The following is a 21911-nucleotide window of genomic DNA, read 5'->3' as shown; positions in this document are numbered from 1 at the left end:
TGGTTGTAGGAGAGTTCATTTCAGTTCAATCACAATATTACATAGAAAAGGCACAAATGAAGAGAGAGTGTAGCATTGAGAACATGGGAGTCTAGGAGCTAGATGCTGAGAAGGAGAAATTGCCAAACTCTTGGTATGGAGCGTCAGTAGACTCAGCACTTTCATTTTCAGTGGGAGCTTGGTTACCGCTAATAGGGGCAATACTTGATTATGCAGTGTGGGTAGGGTTGATAATAGCGGTTGTAAGCTTTGTCTTGTTAATGTTTGGAGGGTTAGGTTTTTTTCTTGGGAAGGCACCAATTGTGAAGTACTTGCTAAGGGTGTTGATGGCAAGCTGGATGGCCATAGGAGTTACTTATGGCTTAACCAAACTTGTTGGCTTTGCTGGATTCTAATCATATGCTAGTTTTTCAAGTCTTTTTATCTTAGTTTCTTACTTTCAAGATATGTTTGATCTTGTAGCATCCATATTTTGTAGAACTACACACACAAAAAAAAACTAATAAGCCTCATATTTCTATCGGTCAAAAGAAAGCTTATATAATGCAAAATGGTGATGAAAGAACAATTTTAGTCTCATTCATTGATTCTCATTTAACTTAAAGACAAAATTTCTCTCCAAACTAATTTAAACTTCCCTTATATCTTTTTATTGAATGTAAATTTTGAAAAATTCACTATTAGATTGTATTTTCTTATTATATTCTCGATACTTGCAAAATTTCAAGAAAATAAAAAATCAATAGCTATATCGTTAATTAAATGTTAAAATCTCAAGTTATGTAGTCTTATGCATAAAAAGTACATTTGTGAATCACATAATAATTCACATCCAATTTAAACAAAATTTGACATGCATATTAAAAACATAAAAACATGAAATCCAACAATTAAATTTTCAAAATATATAATTATATATATATGACATTACAATAAAATATAAATAAACAAAATTCAAGCTCAAATTACAACAAAGAGAGGCTCACATAATATGCGAAAAAATGCTATAAAATAGCTTGTAATTGTGTACAAAAACATGCATCCAAAATATGACAATTATATACTCAAATGGGAATAATTAACTTTTTTTATTATTATTATAAGTTGACTCTACAATTTTAAATATGACTGAGTTTTTTAGTAGAATGATTGTTAAGTAACATAGTCCATTGTCCATCATAAAAACCGTATAATTTCCTGTTAGGGATGCTGAGTTTAGTAAACCAGTCGAAAGATTTGTCTGCAATATTTGGAAATGGGAGGGTTGAAGTTGAACTGCTTTTCTGGTTACCTGTATACGCATGCTGATGTGCATGAAATATATACAATAAAGTACTCACATATCTACATATTTAGCCTTACTTTTATGTTATTTTGTGACTGATTATATAATATCTTTGTGTTGTAAGTAACAAGGACTTTACATGCAAAGTGGGGCTAGGCCAATTGATTCAAACCAAGTTACATCCAGCCAGGCATGAATTCAAGAAAAGACCAACCCAATTAAATTTAAGTCCAATTGGAGCAAGGAATTAAAGGAAATTTGCACCAAATCCAAGTCCGATTCCGATTAGAATTCCAGACTACATATCAGTTAGTATTTTTGGCATAACTTTCGGCTCAGATGTCCAATCGAGATGATTCAAGTTGGGCTGGAAATTTAACTTAAAGGGCTACAACTTTATAGTTTACCAAAAGTCCAAATTATGATGTTAAATGGGCCAAAACTGTCGGTTAAGTGAAGCCTAAAAATCTGAGATTTTCTCCAAACGGGAATTCAATTTGTAATAGGATTCTTTGACCTATTTAAGGGCTCTTTAGGGCAAAATTCAGGGAGGGGAGGCTAGTGCTAGGGCTGAGGGCTGAATGTATAGAGAGTGCGGCTACTTCTTTGGTTTTCTTCCATGACAGTTAGTTTTATTTTATTTGTCTAGTTTAATGTTTAGTGTTTTATTTTTGTGTTTTCTTTCAATTACTATGAGTAGCTAAATTTATAATTAGGGTTGAGGATGAAACCTTGTTAAGGATTATCAATAATACTTATGTGATTTGATTTTTCCCACAATAGTTGTTCTTTAATGATTTAAATTGTTCTTGCTTCATATCAATTGAGTAAGATGAGATTCTAGATATGAGTTCAATCATGTTTTTCTCATGATTTAGGATTTGTCTTAATTAATTGAATGCTTGGTTTATTAATTCTTGATTATAAAATTGGATATCACTTGTGATTTGTCTGTCAATGGATACAATTTATGATTTGATTTTTAGAATTGGATATATCTTGTGATTTGGTTTTATACTTAAGAAGCGAAGAAGAACATGCTTTTGATTTTTAAAATAAGGATTTTAATGATGATATTTTCCATGATAGCAAGATTGATTTCTAGATTATCATGCAGTGGTTGGGAAAAATTAATGATCATAAATATATACTGATATGACTTACAAGGTGGATTCCAAAACCTTAATTCCTTTCTCTTGATTGTTTACATCTTTTTATTACTTTATATCTTTTGCTTAGTTTAACTATTTGCTTAATTTTATTATTTGTTTAGTATATTTAATTGCAAATAAAAACCAATTTTTATTAAACTAGATTAGGATTAGTTTGGTTAAGGTTTAATCAATTTTCCTACGTTTATTCAAGTCCCTGTGGGTTCGACCTCGTTCTTGTCTAACTATACTTCAGTACGGTTCATACACTTGCAAGTATTTTAAAATTTCACAACACATGCAAGAAATTCAACGAATTAGGACAAAGTCGTTGGGAAGTTAGTCAAATTGAAACGCTTTTGTATAAAACATTAAGCAATTTATAGTACCTGATACTTTATTGCCATGATAGGATAGGAGTGAAAAAAAAGTACGATAAATATTGAGGAGTTGAGGACATACGAGTTATGACCGTTGGTGCTTTATATACCCTTTATAAAGATTGGTTGTGTGACTTCTCAATTTAAGGTTTTGGATTTTTTCAGAAAATGTTTGATCAAAAGAGTTCAAATCCCATGACCATTTGAGCGGCCCTTTAGAAGTTTTTTGGTAAACAAAGGAATTAACATTAATTAAGAAACATTACAGAGTTTGGGACGATAAACGCCCATCTTATCATCATACAACAACTGTGATATAGCAGGGGGGAATAAAAAACAAAAGACATCATAGCAGAAGCCGATGCCAATTTAGCTAAGGTATTGGCACAACAATTCTTCCCTAAAGCAATGAGACAATTTAGCTTAAGGTAGGCGCAGCAACAACACCCTGCAATCATCAACAAGACCTACAGACAAGTCTCCATTAGTATTGACATTGCTAGAAACTAAGGAGAGTACTACGGTTGCATCAAGCTCTATTTCCACAGCATGGCAATCCCTTTCAACACACAGCCCCAATCCTTCCCTCAAGCCCCACAACTCCGCGACTATACTTGAGCTAGCACTAATGGTTTTTGCAAAACCCACTATCAACTGTCTGACGCTATCTCTAAGCAAACCACCACATCCTGCCTTTCCACTAGAAATGTCAACTGCACCATCAGTATTGAGTTTAAGCCAACCCTCTGCTGGTTTCAGCCATTTCACCTGCCGCACTTGCCTATCCTTCCCTGTGGTAGGCTCCAACACACAGTACAAAAACTCACAAGCTTGCATTTCTACCACCTAAACTAGATTTGGGTTACTTGGTTGCTGCTTGAAGGCCAATCTATTCCGTTGGAGCCACAGATTCCACAAACCAAGCAGAAAAAAATATCTCCAATTAAAATCCTTATCAGGTGCCTTAGAGGAATCTAAAGCATTCTTTTTGATCCATGATTCAAGGTCGTCCGTGAATGATTGTTTGAGACTATCAGGGCAGCAAGAATGCTCCTAAAAGTTTTTTGCTGTCGGGCAGTCCCTCAGAACATGTAAGAAAACACAAAAATATCTCATCTAGGGAAAATATATCTAATTTAAGGATATAACAATTATGAATCACACATAATAGAAGTACCTATCATTTGAATAAGTTCCACTACACAGAGCATCTTGGGTTCGAGTCACCCTCTCCTATTAGCCACGTATCGGTATTCCTTATACTTCATCAAAATGAGGTCTTAACTTAGGAGCGTTTATGAGTTATTCTATGGTTATGTTCAGATAGAAAAGCTACACTAATTACCCCTCCTAACTATTTTTTATTTACCATAAAAAATTAAAAAAATTAAAAAATCATTTGAATAAGTTAAAAGAAAAAATCATATTGGGGTTTGGAGTTTGGATCCAAAAGCTCCACAAAGATGACCTGCTCAATAAACCGAACTAAATGTCTTGCAAAATCAAATTGGGCTAAATGATCAATAATTCTTTGAGCTTAAACAACCTGGTGCATTCAGGCTAATAGGCCCACAGCCCTTTTAGATCCTTGGGCTTGATAACTCTCGACATAATACGCATGTCTAGCCCTTTCTAAGTCCAAACAAAACCCAGCCCTTTTTATTTAAAACGAAAATGTCTAGCTCAAGATCTTCTTTCTAAAGGAGAGTCAAGACTCAAGACAACAATGCACTCTGGTCAAGTATGTAGCTCATGAATCAAGGCACTTAGACAAGCCCAAGTGCTAGGAAGAGTATCAAACTCCTAACCAGGAAGCTTTCATTCCAAAATTTGTGAGAAGAATTAATGGTATGTTTCATTTAACTGTACAAAATTTCTTTTGTAAATATATAAACTTGTTTTTTTGATATTTGGAAGAATGGTTAACTTTTTGTAGAGTATACTGTCACTATTATATAAATCTAATGCTCTTGGATCCAACATTTTATGGTTCTGCATACTTATTTTTGAATGAATTTAGCTCCAATGCTATATAGGGTTTTTAGATTTTTCTGATGCTTTAAGTAATGCTTTAGTTAGTTCTCCTACGGATGCAAATACTAATAATAATAAGGAATATAAGCACATCGAAACCAAATCTTGAGCCTTTTTTTTTTCTTTTTTTTTGGGGGGGGGGGGGGGGTGGAGGGACTGAATGATATTTAAATTTTTTTTAAAAAAAACACCATATAGAAAATGCTCAAAAAAATGGAGCTTTTATTTTTGTTGTTAATAAATATTAAGAATATCTTGATCATACACATTGTAGGGTCACAATTTGGGGTCCAAGTCCAAAATGTATGGAGTCTTAGTCCAATGAGCCCAATACAATGAATTTGTAGAGAATGGGTCAAAGAATTAGGTTCTAATGAATTGGACAACGGCTAATATTGGACTAAATGACAATCAAACACAAATAAGAGATATTAATATCAATGGAATTTCAGTCCGAGAAGATCACAATTATTGTATATTGATCACAGTTGGATACTAAGACAGTTTAGATTGCTACAGTGTTCTCTCTCTCTATTTTCCGATCCCCTTTCCATGAAGAGTCTTCCACCTTATATATCTTCTTTTGTGTCATCTTCATTCTCCCCTTATTGATTATCTGAACCTCTACTTGAGTACTTGTCCCATCAATCACCTTCCCTAACTCTCTATGAGTTGCGGTAGCCAAGGTAGCATTGTTCAAAAGTTTTCTCCACATAAATGTGGCTAATAAAGTAACTATTATGCATTTAATACGGTGGTGTTAGCCTTCTTTTAAATATTTTTAGGTTCTCTTCTTTCTCACATGCCCATGAAGCACATCCTTATCATTGAACCTTTTCGATAGATCACTTTAATTGTTGGGTTATATATTTTGAACCATATTCATTAAGTTCGAGGAGTATGTACTTCTCAAACAACCATTCATTTGCTCTCCACTTATAGAACTTGGTCTAAGAATATCTCATAATTATTTGCTTCTTCTCGGACTTATTTATCCCCTTGGATAAAGCCCAAAGTCCAATATACGATCTTGGGCCCTTACCCCTACACACGTTTATTTATTTATTTTTTTTTTACTTTATACACAAGTTTACAACTAGTTTAAATTAGTATAATGTAATTTAAAATTAAGGTAAACTAAATTGTGCACAACCAAACCAAATGAGTATAATTGTTTTGCTTATGGGGTTTAAATTGAAGCAAGCAAAAGATATTTTGTTTGTGTCAATGGAAAAACATTTTTTAAAAATATAAGTTAAAGGAAAATTAAAATTTAGTAAACAAAAAACCCTAATAAAGATTTAGTATTTTTTTTTCAAGAGTTTTATGCATTTATTTTTGGGGAAACAATCTCATTTTGTTGTTGCCCTCTCATGTTTTAAATCATACAAAAAATATTACTAATTTTCTACACATACCAAACACCAAAATATTTTTCAGCTCATTTTGAAGATGGTTTATCAAATACAGAAAAATAAAAAAGGTTTTCCATAATTTTGTTTTGAGAAAAAAAAAAAAAAAAAAAAAAAACACTTATTTTCCAAAAACTATGTCCAAAACGAATGGAGTAGTAATTAGTGTATCAAGTCTTTTTAAGTAAGCTTAAGGGAGCGACGTCGTTTTGGTACTCTTGCCTTATTGTGACGCTTCTTAAACAAAGCGCTACTTTGAAATCCATAAAGCCCCCATGGACTCATTCACTCTCACAACTCCACAACACACAGACCACCATGAGCGACCGCGACAGAGCACGCGATCGCGACCGAGAACGCGAACGTGACCGCGACCGAGACCGAGACAGAGAGAGGCGGAGAGACAAGGAGGACCGCGACCGCGACCGTGACCGAGACCGAGACCGAGACAGAGACAGAGACAGAGACAGAGACCGAGTTAGCCGCAGCAAGAGGTCCCGTACACCGGACCGCACGCGACCCTCGCGCAACACGCGGTCCCACACTCGTTCCCCTGACCGAAAGCGCCGCCGTCAGCGCAGCGAGTCCACCGACGAGAGGGACCGTCAAAAGGCCGCCGTATCGGAATTCGTCGACGGAATCGCAAAAGAACACCAAAAGCTCAAGGACAAAGACAAAGACAACGGCAACGGCAAGAAAGACGAAGATCAGGTTATGGCGGAAGGTGTGGACGAAGACGAGATTGAGATGATGAAGAAATTAGGGATTCCGGTAGGCTTCGACTCCACAAAGGGAAAGCCTGTCCCCGGAGCTGACGTCAGCGGCGTTAGAGCCGTAACGAAGCGAATGCCGAGGCAGTATATGAACCGCCGTGGTGGTTTCAATCGACCCTTGCCTGCCGAACGCAACCGCTGATTTCGATTCCAGATTAGGTTAGCATTGTGCTTTCGAAACTCTTTGAATTATGTTTGAATATGATTGATTGATTTAGTGCTCTATGAATTTGTTTCAATTGTTGAATGAAACAGTGATTTATGGTTTCAAATACACTGTGAATACTGAACTAAACATTAGCCTATGCGCGATTTTAGTCCCTGAAGTTTAATTAGTCACTAATGGCTGAACTAAGAGCTGTCAAGTGCGCGATTTTAGTCCTTGAAGTCTAATTAGCTACTTGTGATTGAACTAAAAGCTGAATTTTGCGCAATTTTAGTCTTTGAAGTTAATTCGTGATTGTGGCTGGACTAAAAACTGACGAGTCATCACTCTTTTAGACACATTGAGGACTAAGCGATTAGTTTTGAGTTTGTTTGTTAGGGACTAAAATCAATCATCTTAAGTTTAGGGTTAAAGCCAGTCACTCTAAACTATAGGGAATAGTTAAGGACGAAAATCAGTAACTTGTATGTTAGGGACCAAAAGCAATCACTTTAAACTTCAGGGACTAGTCAAGAACTAAAATAAGTAACTTCAGGGACTGAAATCGCTTGTAGGATAAAGTTTAGGAATCAATAGTGTATTTTGCTGTTTTTTAAACTAAATGCTTAGTGCAAGTATGGACATTATGTGTTAATGATATTGCGCCTTACTTTTGTTGCTGATGATATTGCGCCTTAAGATTGTGTTTGGAAACTTAGATTTGGATTTGGATTTGGATTTGGATTTAGATTTTAAATTAATAGATTTCAAATGCCTTGATTTCAAATTCAAGCATATTAAAGGTTTGAAATCCTTGGAGGATTTGTCAAATCCAAATCCTTGACCTTTTCTAAACTGTCTAAACAATATATTTGGATTTTAATCATCCAAATCCAAATGCCCAAATCATGTCATCCAAACGCAGCATAAATGATTTTCTTGTGAACTTCATTTAGTAACATTGTTACATAATTTGATACTTTACTGTATCCATGATGGGGTAGAAAAAGGAGGCATGTTCAGCTGCAGATTTAAGTTTGGGTGCTATTTCTGAATCTCTGTTTGGTGTGTGTGATTGGACTTTTGAAACTCTGCATTGTTTGTTTTAGCTTTATTCTTGCATTTTTCAGAAATAAAGCTTGGATTTTTTATTTATTTAAATGATTGGATTAATTATGGTCCCCTGAGGTATAGGCTCTTTCAATGGTATTTTTTGGGTTTAGGGCTAGGGATGCTTGGGTTGTGTTTTCATAAGCTTTAATCTACGATGAAAGGAGTAACCATGTTTTTGTACTTGAGGAGCACAGCTATATCTGTATAAGTTTCCTTTTGGGGTATTGAAGCTCGTTTATGATTGGGTCATCTGAGGTTAATAGAACAAACATGTTATTGAACTTAGGGTCAAAGAGATAAATAAGTTATTGTAGTTACTGAACACATTCAATATTCATCTGCATTTTTGGCAAATGTTTTGGCTCATTATATATTGTTGGTTTTGGGTGTTTCAGAATTCAAACCAATACCAAGCTACCAGTTGTTTGACATTGCAAATCCATGTCCACTAATTATTTTGGTTTATACATGGGGCTTATTTTTTTTCCCCCTTTTTACCTATCAAAAGAAAACATGTGGCTGATTTTCGGTGTTTTGTGATAAATATTAGCCTACAAGCTGCCATTGCCTTGGCAATAGGCATAGGACATATTGGGGAATTTGTTTACCTATGCTTGTGTTGGGTCTAAGGTTAGGAGAATTTGTGGATCTAGGGTTTAGAATTGCTGAAGAAAGCATTATGGGATTGTGATAGGAATTAAAAGATGGTTTGATGAGTTATTTGATGGCTAATTATTAGAAGAAAGTATGTGGGGTTTCAGGGTTTTATAGGTAAAAGAAAGGGCTTGATTTGAGATTGTAAGGAAGTGGGAAAATAGAGGATTTTAGGTTGTTCAGGGGTAGTATGAATAGTACCATAAAATTTAATTTGAATGAGTTATGAAGTAGTTTTAAATTGGAGAGATATTCAGCACAAAATTAGAATAAGTTTGAAATCTAATTTAGGACGCTTGGCAGTTTGCACAAAATTAGAGTGGATTGGCTTAATCCTTTATTGAGCTTCAGCTTCCCCTTTAATTATATTATATATAGATAAGAAGTTACTGGATAAGATTAATGACTGATGGCTAAATTGATTTTCCTCACAAATCAATGAAATAGAATCATTAATGAAAGCTGTAGGATGAAAGGAATTTAGCTCCTTGTTTAAATGTTGAATTGAATGAAGTGGGAAAGGAATTTGTGTACGTAAAATTGGATTTTAATATTAAATGAAATGATGGTTGCAAAGTAATTTCAGCTTATGAGATTTTGGATGATAACTGATGCATATGACTTTTATTTGTTGTCCTTGTGATTTGGCAATGAAGCAATGTTGCTGTCTGTTTTAAAATTGGTGTGGGTATGTATGTCAGTATGTGTTTCTCAAAGTTTTAAGGTTGATTTTTGTTGTTTGATGAAGTTATTAATTCTAGAATTGAGAAAAGCTGAGAATCATTTATGCAATATATTGGTCTTAAATTCCAATAATCAATTTTGTTCTCTTTCCAGATGGGTGTAGTCTTCTTCCGGCAAGACTTGATCAGATGCAGACTTGGATGCTTGAAACCCTTTAGTAGGATGAAAATGAATGAGGCCATGTAAGACTTTCTTTATTGTATTGAGCATCTGATGACTGCTATCTTGAGACTCAGATTTTTTCATTAGTGTATTGTATCTGATTTTTCTAGATATTGTTATTAGTTTTCAAATTTCGGGATTTATATTTAGTATCTGGTATTACTTGTATGGTCCCTCTGAAATGTGATGTGTTGTATGCAAGTAGATGATTCAAGCATCTAATAATTTGTATGCTTCAATTCTTTCAACTCCATGGCCACTTCTCATAGCTTGTGAGAGTACATTGTACATTGTTTGAAGGACCATGTGTGTTATCTTGACAAGACATGTATTTAATGCTTTCTTTTAATGTTCTATTGCTACAGCAAGGCAACACTGTCACAAATGGATAACCCTGCACATCTATGGAATATCATGGGTATATGTCTCTGTTTTGCTCCCCTTGGTATTTCTATAACTTCGGTTTAGTGTGTATTTTATGTATATTTCTTTTTCTTCTCTCTCTCTCTTTGCTTAATGGCTTAATGCTTGATAGAAGAGGAGGTTTCTTGGATGGTTGTCTCTGTTAGTTAATCTTATTTTATGCAGTATCCCCTCCTCCTCCTCCTCCCTTGGCTAATTTATTTTACACATTTTTAAGAAGAGAGGCTGGATAGATGTGTCTGCAATGAATACTAGAGGTTGTTATTCTCTAAGATGCAACCCATCTAGTGGCACTAATTTCAAATAATAGTCGTATTCTTTTTTAAACAGTTATTTAGCACACTACTTATCTGCATCCATTTAGATTATGCCCTTGGACAAGGTATAGTGCAAGCTTTGAAGTGGTCCAATAGGATTGGGAGAAAGAAGCTATAGGCTCCCCGAGCTTTATAAACTCAATAAGAAGCTTCAATTGAATAGGGAGAAAGTGTAACAAAAATCACTTTGGATTATGCAGGGTTGTGATTAAACAAATAGAAGAAAGATTAGCAAAATTGAAGAAGCATGATCCTACAAAGGATAATCTGCAGTTAGGCTTGTTTGAATACTGAATTGGAATAACGGTTATTAAGGGATGAGATGGTTTGGAGACAAAATCTAGAGAACTGTGGTTGCATGAAGGAGATTAAAACTCTAGATTTTTTCGCCTGTCCACCATCTTTTGTATTAGATAATAGAATTAGAGACTATTTTATAGATAAATTTGAAAGGCTTTTCTCCTCAACTTTACCATCCTTCCCTAGTGGGGGTTAGATAACATTATCCAACAATGCATTACGGAGCATGAAAGTGACGCCTTTCATGGAATCCTCCCCTTATATGTGGAAGCTAAGCTGGTGGTATGGAGTATAAACCCATGGAATGCCTCTGGGCCAGATGGCATGACAGGTCTATTTTATGCACATTATTAGGAAACTGTTGGCAATCAATTAGTTGATGCTGTCCAATCCTTTCTTTAGAACTGATTGGCTATCTCAAGAGGTAAAATCCATCCTTTTATCTTTTTGATCCCCAAGGCTCCCAATGCTCATTTTTCCTCTAAATTTAGACCTATTAACTTATGTAATGTTAAGCTATATGCTTATTGCAAAAGATTTTACTACAAGAATTGGACCCTTGCCAGCCAAATTGATTTCCCCCATGTGCTGGCTTATGTCTCTAACTGATGGATTGCTGAAAAGGATTATTATTTATCAAGAGCTATTACATAGTTTAGTTTATTTATTTATTTGAGATATTCAGCTATTACATAGTTTTAGGCCCAAAAATGAATAAATGTATGGCCGAATTGGAATTAAGCTAGACATGTCCTGCCTATAATCAAATTGAGTTGAATGTTTTAGCTTTAGATATCTCTCTTTATCTTTTCATAATAAATGGGGTTTTTTTTTTTTTTCCTGTAATGTTCATCGATCCAGGACAAAGCAACTTTCTTTACCTAGAGTGCATGAGGTCTTGCTATATGGCACTCTAATTTTTCATTTACCATTTTTTTTTTACCTCTTTTCATTAAGTTTTTTTTTTTTTTTTTTAATTGTCACTCAAAAGTTCACATTAACTTATTTTTACTGTTACCTCATTAATTGCTTGAGCCACTGCATTAGTATTAAAAACAAAAGCAAAAATTAATTAATTAATTAATTAAGGACTATTAACCACCACCTCCATCATACTGGCCTCCCACTACCATCAATATTTGTTTTATATTGAAATATTAAGTGTTTTTTTTTTTTTTTCTCTTTTACTATGGATTGCCTTCATCGCCATTAATTTTGTTACGGACAATAATGCCAATTTTTGTATCTATATGGTTTCATATGTTTGAAGAAATGCTGATGAGAAGGGTTAACAAGAAAAATGATAGTCATGTCAGTTGAATAATCCCAATTATTTTGTGTCCAAAGATTTTTTTTATTATCTAAATATGTGAATTGCTTTGTAGATTTTTCCTGTTGTCCAAATTTGTAAATTGTCCAAGTGTTTAGCTAAATGTTTTTCTTGATATTCTTGGAACAACCAAACAAGGGATGACTTGATAATTTTTTTCATTTTTGGTTTCATGGGTCAGCTTGTAAATTGTTTAGGAGAGGGGGGGGGGGGGCAAATATATTAATTTTAGAACCAAAAGAAATATTTTATGCTAATAAATATACTAGGGGACATGACCCCCCTCAGCCCCTAGGTAGTTTCGTCCCTATGAGCAAATGTTTAAAAGGCTTAAGATTCATCCTCACTTCTCAAGGCTTTGATGAATTCGATAAATTTGTTGAGGCAATTGGCATCAATGTTTAATTGAAAACGCTAGAGCTAGATTTTTTTTTTTTTTTTTTTTACAAATAGTTGATATTGTGAGTGATTATTAGAAAGTAAAAAAAAAAAAAAAAAAAAAAATGATATAAGTAATGAGCTCAAATGAGAATCAATAAAAATTTGTCACATCAACATTGTGTAAAAATTTTGTGTTTATAGCATTACTCATGCTTAATGTATGTTAATCATTTAACTTATTTAGAAAAATGCTAGTGGTTGGCCATAAAAACCAATAAAAATTCGGTCACAGCAATTGTAGGGGCAAGGGTCCAAGATCATATTCTGGGCATTGGGCTTTATCCGAGAATACAAATGGGTCCGAGGATAAGCAAATAATCATAAGATATTCCCAGACCAGGTCCCATTAGTACAAGGCAAATGAAGGATCGTTCGAGGAGTACATTCTCCTCGGACTTAATGAATAGGGGTCAAAATACATAATCCAACAATTAAAGCGACCTTCTAGAAAGTTTCAATGACGTAGATGTACTTCGCGAACACATGAGAAGGAAAGAAACCTGAAAATATCTAAGAGAAGGCTTCACCATCACATTAAATGCACTGCAACTACTTTTCTGGCCGCATTTATTTGGAGAATACCTCTGAACAGTGTTACCTTGACTACCGCAACTCACAAAGAGTTAGAGAGGGTGTCTGATAGAACAAGCACTCAAGTAGAGTTTCGAATGATCAACAAGTGGAAGGTAAAGATTATTCAGAGAGAGATATATAAGGAGAAGGACCCTTTCATGGAGGAGGGATCGGAAAAATAGAGAGAGAATACTGTAGCAATTTGAACTATCTTAATATCCAACTGTGATCAATATACAATAATTGTGGCCTCCTCAGACTGAAAGTCCACTGACATCAATATTTCTTATTTGTACTTGATTGTCATTTAGTCTAATACTAGTCATTGTTCAATTCATTAGGACCTACTTTTTCGACCCATTCTTTACAAATTCATTGTATTAGGCTCATTGGACCAAGACTCCATACATTTTGGGCTTGGGCCGAAATTGCGACCCTACAGCAATAACTTATAAAAAACATTTGTGAGGTTCAGCCCAAAATTTTCATTTATTTTACTTGCTTTTTCTCTTCTATAAATAGATCACATTGTCACTTTAGAAATGCACCAGTACTCACCCTTCTTCCTCAACTTCCTCTTTTCTCTCTTTCATTTTTTTTTTTCTTCTCTCCTTTCTTGTTCCCTTCACTAACCCTCACATTTTCTAGTGAGGTCCTCAACCAAAGCATTATTCTTTGTGCTCCACGGGCCTATCCTTCATGGCCAAGCCTCTCTCTCCAGTCTCTGCTCAGAACACTCGAGGAGGATATAGAAAACGATGTTCTTGCCTTTGCGGTATTGGTGTTGCTGCTTTTGTTCAAACACTAAATAGGTTTTTTTTTTTTTCCACACCTTAATTTTTTTTTTTCAAAGCCAGTTTTTGTAATTTCTTACCCTTTTTTGTTATTTTTTAGATTGGCCAGTTTTTGGCCAATCACAATCACTTCGATTTTAAATTCCCTCACATATTTTCTAGCTTCTTGACAGCAACATATTGTTATGACTTGATGCTAATACCCCTTTATTGTGAAAAAAAAAAATATATATATATATATATATATATTACCTTGTACCTTTTTTTGATAGGATTTACTTAGTACTTGAATTCTTGAAAGTAAACTACCATATATAAAAAAATAAAAAAAATAAAAAAAATAAAGATAAAGATAAATCACTCCACATATCCACACTTTAAATAATAATTATCTTAAATATTTATAATTCATTTAATAATATAAAATTTACAAAAGAAAAAAAATGTAAAAAAAAAAATTACCCATTACTTGAAAGTAAAGTACCATACAAAAGAAAAAGATAAAAATAAATCACTCCACATTCCAAATTCTAAATACTACTAATAACTATCTTAAATATTTATTATCCACTTAATAATATAAAATTTACAAAAGAAAAAAAAAATCCAGTACTTTATTTCTTGAAGGTAAAGTACAATATAAAAAGAAAAAGATAAAAAGATAAAGATAAATCACTCTACAATCCACTCTAAATACTAATTACCATCTTAAATATTTATAATCCACTTAATAATATAAAATTTACAAAAGAAAAAAAAAAGTGAAAAAATATAATTTACCCTGTACTTGATTTCTTGAAAATAAAGTACCATACAAAAAGAAAAAGAAAAAAAAAAGATAAAGATAAATCACTCCACGGTCCACACTCCAAATACTAATTACTATCTTAAATATTTATAATCCACTTAATAATATAAAATTTTAAAAAAAAGTGAAAAAAAAAAAAAGGTTTACCCAATACTTTATTTCCTTAAAGTAAAGTACCATACAAAAAGAAAAAAAAAAAGAAAAAAAAGATAAATCACTCCACGGTCCACACTCTAAAAACTAATTAATATCTAAAACATACATAATCCACTTAATAATATAAAATTTTTAAAAGAAAAAAAAAAGTGAAAAGAAAAATTACCCAATACTTGAGTTATTGAAAATAAAGTACCATACAAAAAAAAAAAAAAAACAAAAACAAAAAGATAAAGATAAATCACTTCACGGTCACCCTAAAAACTAATTACTATCTTAAATATTTATAAACCACTTAATAATATAAAATTTACCCAAAAAAAAAGTGAAAAAAAAAAAATTTACTCAATACTTGATTTCTTAAAAGTAAAGTACCATACAAAAAGAAAAAGAAAAAAATAAAGATAAATCATTCCACAGTCTACACTCTAAATACTAATAACTATCTTAAATATTTATAATCCACTTAATAATATAAAATTTACAAAAAAAAAAAAAAAATTCCCAGTACTTTATTTCTTGAAAGTAAAGTACCATACAAAAAAGAAAAAAAAATTTAAGAAAAATTATTCCACAATTCACACTTTAAATATTAATTACTATCTTAGATATTTATAATCCACTTAATAATATAAAATTTACAAAAAGAAAAGTGAAAAAAAAACCCATTACTTGATTTCTAGAAAAAAAAATACCATACAAAAAGAAAAAGGAAAAAGGAAAAGATAAATATAAATCACTCCACGGTCCACATTCTAAATACTAATTACTATCTTAAATATTTATAATCCACTTAATAATATAAAATTTACAAAAGAAAAAAAAAAGTTAAAAAAAAATTTACCTAGTACTTAATTTTTTCAAAGTAAAATACCATACAAAAAGAAAAAGAAAAAGAAAAAGAAAAATATAGATAAATCACTCCATAGTTTTGAAAGTAAAATACCATACAAAAAAAATAAAAAATAAAGACAAATCACTTCGTAGTCCACAGTTTAAATACTAATTACTATTTTAAATATTTATAATCCACTTAATAATATAAAAATTTACAAAAGAAAAAAAAAAAAAGTAAAAAAAAAAATTTACCCAGTACTTAATTTCTTGAAATTAAAGTACCATACAAAAAGAAAAAAAAAAAAGAATAAAGATAAATCACTCCACAGTTCACCCTCTAAATACTAATTACTGTTTTAAATATTTATAATTCACTTAATAATATAAAATTTACATAAGAAAAAAAATTGAAAAAAAAATTTATCCAGTACTTTATTTCTTGAAAGTAACGTACCATATAAAAAGAAAAAATAAATAAATAAAGATAAACCATTCCACAATCTACATTCTAAATACTAATTACTATCTTAAATATTTATAATATACTTAATAATACAAAATTTAACTGCACAAAGTTTTAAATTTTTTTGAGGATAAACAGCAAACACAAAGGTTTAACCTTTGATGTACACAACTGTGAGGTGAGTCAGACCTTATAGATTTTGAACTACACGTGGGTGGAGAGTTCAGACTTGGGTCATAATTCATAATGGCTGGGCTTGGGCTTTTTGTCTATTTTGAGAAGGTAGTCATTTGTTTTTAGAGAATTACATTTATTTGGTCTAATTGTCAACCTCAAACCATATCAATAACTAATAATAAAACTAAGTTACAATAAGTTATTGGGTAATAATTTAAAAACTTAATGAAAAAGGTTTAAAAAAACTTAATGGAAACTTAATGGGTAATAGTTTAAAAGCGCCATATGACAGGACCCATGTATCCTCACATGAGGTTTTTATTTTTATATATATATTGATTTTTTTTCTTCCCTGTAATGTTCATTGATCCAGGACAACGCAGCTTAGGAGTTTGCTTGATACGAGAGAAATAAGTAAACATTCAAGGTACCTAGGCTCACCCATGATTTTATCCAATAGGAAAGTTGAGGATTTTAGGTACTTGAAAGATGAGTGGGGAACAAAATTGTGTGGATGTTGGAGTAAATGATTTTCTTGGGCAGGTGGATGTGCTATGATTAAGTCGTTGGTCCAAGATATCGCAACCTATGTAACCTCCACATTCAAGCTCCCGAATCAGTTATGTGATAAACTTGATTGTATGTCTAGTCGTTTATGGTGGAAACATAAGATGGGGGAAGGTAAATACTTGTCACTGAGGGCATGTGATTTGTTGCGTTAACCAACAATTCAGGGGCTCTCAGTTTTAGGAATTTGGATATCAACAAGGCAATGTTACGAAATTGGGGTGAATGATTAATTGCTGCAAACAGAGAAAGCCTATGTGTTAGTTTTAAGGGGAAAATATGTTGAAAATAACATTTGGTTTCATGGTACTAAGGTTGTGGAGGGGTTTGTCGATGGAGATAGGTAGATGTTGGATATGGGTATCGAAATGGGTGCCATACTAACTTGGTGGGCATGACATTTTTGGGTTTTTGTAGTTGGTCAGTTGGTCTTGCTGGTGAGGCGAGGAGCCTTGAGAATAGCTCGCTTAGCCTGTCATGGGCTTCTAAACCTCACACATGTCACTACTCTAGTGGCTTTATGTCACAATTAACAGAATCATTAAGGCAAAAATACACTTTTTTTTTTTTTTTTTGAGAGAGAAAAATACACTGTTAATGCTTAAGATTTAGTACACAAGTGATGATATGTCAATTTTTTATGTCTTAATATATTTAATAAAGTGATGATGTGTCAATTTTTAGTTTGATCATATTATCCAAAAAACTAAAAGCAATCGTTTTAAACTTTCAGATCTACCGTCTCTTTAGGAGTTTAACTTCTTTTTTTTTTTTTTTTTTTTAAATCACTCGTGGACTTGAGTCTAGGGGTGAATGGTGTATTTTTTTGTTGCCTAAATGTTAAAAAAAAATACTTTAATATGTATGTATGAAACAAGAGCTTTGGGGTTCCTTTTGATTTTGGGCAAAGCACAAATTTTTTTTTTAATTATCTAAAACATTTTTGTTTTGAGGTGGCCAATTTAGTCAAAAATAATTGGTTACTGAGGTGGAATTATATGATTTTTTTTAGTCTTAATTCAATATTATACAGTAAAACATATCTCTTTTTATACTGAATGGGATAGGATGGTAGGTGAAGTTGCACACACATTTAATTCATATAAATTGTAGTATTTTATAATAATAAAAAGTATATTACTAAAAAAACAACTACTATCCCCTCAAAAAAAAAAAAAAAAACTACTTAACATTAAAAGTCCACTAAAAACAATTAATCTATATGCTATTAACTCACAAAAGAACAGAAAATAGCTGTAAAAATGTATTTGGGGGTAATATTTCGTCAAGAAACTCGAAGTTCATTGGTAAAAAAAATGTATTCACAATATGAATAATGTTTACACTGGATCAAGGCTTTCGTGTATCTATGCATCCTCATTTTGTGTCGGTATTGTATTTGGCCAGCTTATTTTCTGAAGTGACTTTAGAAGATAAGAGAATTCACACCCAAATACCTTATGCTAAATGTAAGCATTTTTTAGCATTTAAGTCCAAAATTCCCACTCCATTAGAGCATCAGCAGTGGGGCTTGTATATGCCAAATGTTAGAAACATTTGGCATTTAACTCCTAAAACTGCTCAACAATGGGAAGGTCATATCGCATATGCCAAAATTTTTTTGAGATTGAGCTACAATACCATCTCAAATGTAAGATGGTACTGTAGCTGAATGGTATAAAAAAAAAATAATTTTTTAATACTCTCATTTCTATCCTCTCTCATTTTTTCTCTTTCTTTTCTCTCTCTTCCTTCTTTCTCTTCCTTCTGCTTTCTCTTCTTCCTGCTCTCTCTTCTTCAACGGAATGGAGGCAACAACGTGAAGGCTCGATCAGAAAAGCTGTGGTGGAGGCGTGGAGGTTGTGGGTTTCCGGCGTTTGGGTTGAATTTGGGTGGCGTTTGGCGTTTGGGTTGAAGATGATGATGATGATGACGGGTTTGGGATGAATAGAGACAGCGAAGGGCAACCCTCTCTCTCTCGCCATCGCTACTGGTGAGAATAGATGGGTTTGGGTTTGGGTTTGGTGAGAACAGATGGGTTTGATTTTGGATTTTGGATTTGGATTTTGATTTTGGATTTTGGATTTGGATTTTGATTTTGGATTTTGATTTGGCTGGATTTGGTTGTGCTGTGTTGGCATTGGATTGTGTTTTTTTTTTTTTTTGGTTCAGCTACTGGGGTTTGTGGTTATGGATGGTGGGTCGACGGTGGAGGTGGTGGAAGTAGTTGTGGCTGGTGGGCCGACGATGGGGTAGGCGTCTGTGGCTTCGTCGGAGTGGGTTTTGGGTCAGTGGGTGGCAGCGTGGGTTTGCTACCTGGGTTTTTTTTTTGTTTTTTTTTTTTTTGGTGTAGACGGTAGATTATGGGTTGCTGGTGGTGGTGGTGGTGGCAGTGGTGGTGTCAAGTGTGTGTAGTGCGACAATGGTGGTGATTGTGGTTGTTGAACAGAAATAAAGAGAGAGAAAGAATAAATAATGTTTTTTATTGTAAATGATGGTAATTGTGGGATATTTTATTTTATTATGTAGAAATATTATTTTAATGAGTAGAATAGGAAAATAAAAGTTGAGATATTAGGTGTATTGTAAAATGGTATGGTATAATTGATAAAGTAACTTTTTGAGATGATAAAATAAGATGAAATATGAAATCCGTACGTGGATACTCTTAGAACTTGCAAAAGCCAAAGCCAAATATTGCAAAAAAATTTCGCAGCTGAATGGTAAAGAGATATATTATTATTTAATTCTTTCTCTCTTCTACTTTTTATTAAACAATTCCAACTCTCTCTCCTACTTTGGGATATATTATTTTATTGTATAAAAATATTATTTTAATATGTTGTATTGTAAAATAAAAATTAGATGCTGGAGTATTGTAAAATTGTATTATATAAAGTAGTTTTTTTGGATGGTAAAGTAGAATAGGATGGCATTTTGGGATGTGAATGCTCTAATAAAGTTGGCATACTCTAAACAAGAGTTTGTTTAAAATTCGTTTATTTTGCTGAAATTGAAAACTTTTGACTAAAAATATTGTAGATAAAAGTAAAAATTAATTAAAATAATATAATAAGACTTATAAATAATATCAAAAATATAATAAAAATAAAAATAAGATGAATAATAAAATAAAATCTTTCCAATCCGATCCAAATTATTTTGGATTTGGAGCCAACCTCAAACTTATATTCAGTTCATTTGTTAAACTCACTTTTTGTCTCGCATTGCCGACGGAAAATAAGCAATAAACCCTGTAGCAATATTGTGCCAGTGCCAGTGCCAGTGGGCAGTGGCAAGTCAAATCTGATGGAATTTAAAACCACTAGCCCCCACCAAAAAGAAGCCTGAAAACCATGGGCTAGTAATGTCCCACATTATAATATATAGAAGTAGATTATTATAAATAAGCAAGTACATATCACAGATCATATAAAAGATATTATTTTTCAACAAAAAGAGTGAATAAAAAAAGCTCACGAGTATCTTCTCCAAAGATGCTTTGCTAGTACATATTAGAAGATACCTACCATATTAGAAATAGAGGAATACTCTTCACAAACACCCAAATTTCTTATTGGCTCCGCATAAAGGGATTAAAAAACAAACATTGGGTTTGAAAATCTTTGAAGAGAAAGGTTAAAAAAAACCCAAAGCAAGCACCTTAAGCACTGGTGGTGGGTTTCTGAATGACAAAGGCCATGCACTGAGCTTGTTTCTTGTTGTCAAAAGCCAAGCAGCGAATATAAGCATTTGGGTAAGCCTTTCTGCACTCATGGATTTCATTGAGGACTTGAGAGGCATCACTGCACCCAAACATGGGTAGCTTCCACAGTGTCCAATACCTCCCATCATAGTATCCTGGCATTCGGCTATGCTCTCTACGAACACTCCCCACCTTCCATAGAAATAAAACAAAAGCATCAAATTATACAAACTGACATGATAATGAATGTGATCCGCGTAACTTTAACTCATCAACAACATAATAAATAAGTGTTTGAATTACTCTTTTGTTTTGTGATCATCGACACATTAGTTTGTAAAGATTAAACAATAAAATTTGTAGTGTCTTAATATCACTTGGGAGTAATGAATTCTCTGAAAAGATGAGCATAGATTCATGTGTGCCGGTTATTTTGGCTTATTGATTTGGAATATGACTGGTGTACATAAACAAATGATTTACATGCCCTTTTTTTAATTTAATACAAACAAGATGATGAATAAAGATTCCATTTGTTGAAACATGGAATAATGGAAGCATTATTAACTATAAATGTTAATTAATCTCATCTAACCTCATCAAACTCAAGGCAAGGAATCCATCCCATTTTCATCATGTAGTCAACCTCCTTTGCAATTGAATCCTCAGAGAGGGGAGGGAGGTAGGAGAGTGTCTCAAACTTTTTATTGTTAATGGGATTCCATGTCTGTTAAAAATTATCAATTAAACAGAACAAGTTAGAAGGAGAAAAACTGGTAATAATAATAATCAATGATCAGTGAGTTTTTAGTTTTATATCAACAATATTACCTTCATACAGTAAGTTTTAGAACCATTGGAGATAGTTTTCTGGCTCCATCCAATAGATTCTCTCACTGCAGGCAGCTTTGTGGAGTTTGATTTCAAGCCAACAAAGCCCGATACAGCAGCAACCGGAGATGTAAAGATCCCAGCAGACATCTTCAGACGGTGGTGGACCTGGTGGTGGTGGTACTAACAAAGAAGATTGAATAAAAAGAAAGCAGAACAGGTGGCACAGAGTGTGGTATTAGTATTACAAGTGTTTGTGTTTGAAGGGTGTATAATTGGTTGTGATGAAGTAAAGGACAATGAGTCGGCCTGGCTGTTTATGAATTGTGATGTAA

The 21911-nt window shown here is 33.0% G+C and overlaps 2 protein-coding genes across 2 annotated transcripts; one reads left to right on the top strand and one right to left on the bottom strand.

The window, feature by feature from the left end:
- The first annotated feature begins 6527 nt into the window (after positions 1-6527).
- On the top strand, positions 6528-10207 carry LOC126715826 (uncharacterized). The gene is made up of 2 exons (XM_050416632.1): positions 6528-7194; positions 9785-10207. The coding sequence occupies exon 1, from the start codon at positions 6581-6583 to the stop codon at positions 7175-7177; it is 597 nt and encodes a 198-aa protein (XP_050272589.1). The 5' UTR covers positions 6528-6580; the 3' UTR covers positions 7178-7194; positions 9785-10207.
- Positions 10208-20424: 10217 nt separating this feature from the next.
- Positions 20425-21911, bottom strand: LOC126715825 (ribulose bisphosphate carboxylase small subunit, chloroplastic 3-like). Its single transcript, XM_050416631.1, has 3 exons — positions 21577-21911; positions 21341-21472; positions 20425-20937 (listed from the first exon to the last, which is right to left on the bottom strand). Exons 1-3 carry the CDS (start codon positions 21724-21726, stop codon positions 20704-20706), a joined length of 516 nt encoding a protein of 171 aa, XP_050272588.1. The 5' UTR covers positions 21727-21911; the 3' UTR covers positions 20425-20703.

Source organism: Quercus robur, chromosome 2, assembly GCF_932294415.1.
Source record: "Quercus robur chromosome 2, dhQueRobu3.1, whole genome shotgun sequence".
Lineage (NCBI taxonomy): Eukaryota > Viridiplantae > Streptophyta > Magnoliopsida > Fagales > Fagaceae > Quercus > Quercus robur.
The sequence above is the reverse complement of the archived record's forward strand: the minus strand, read 5'-3'. Positions and strand labels throughout refer to the sequence as shown.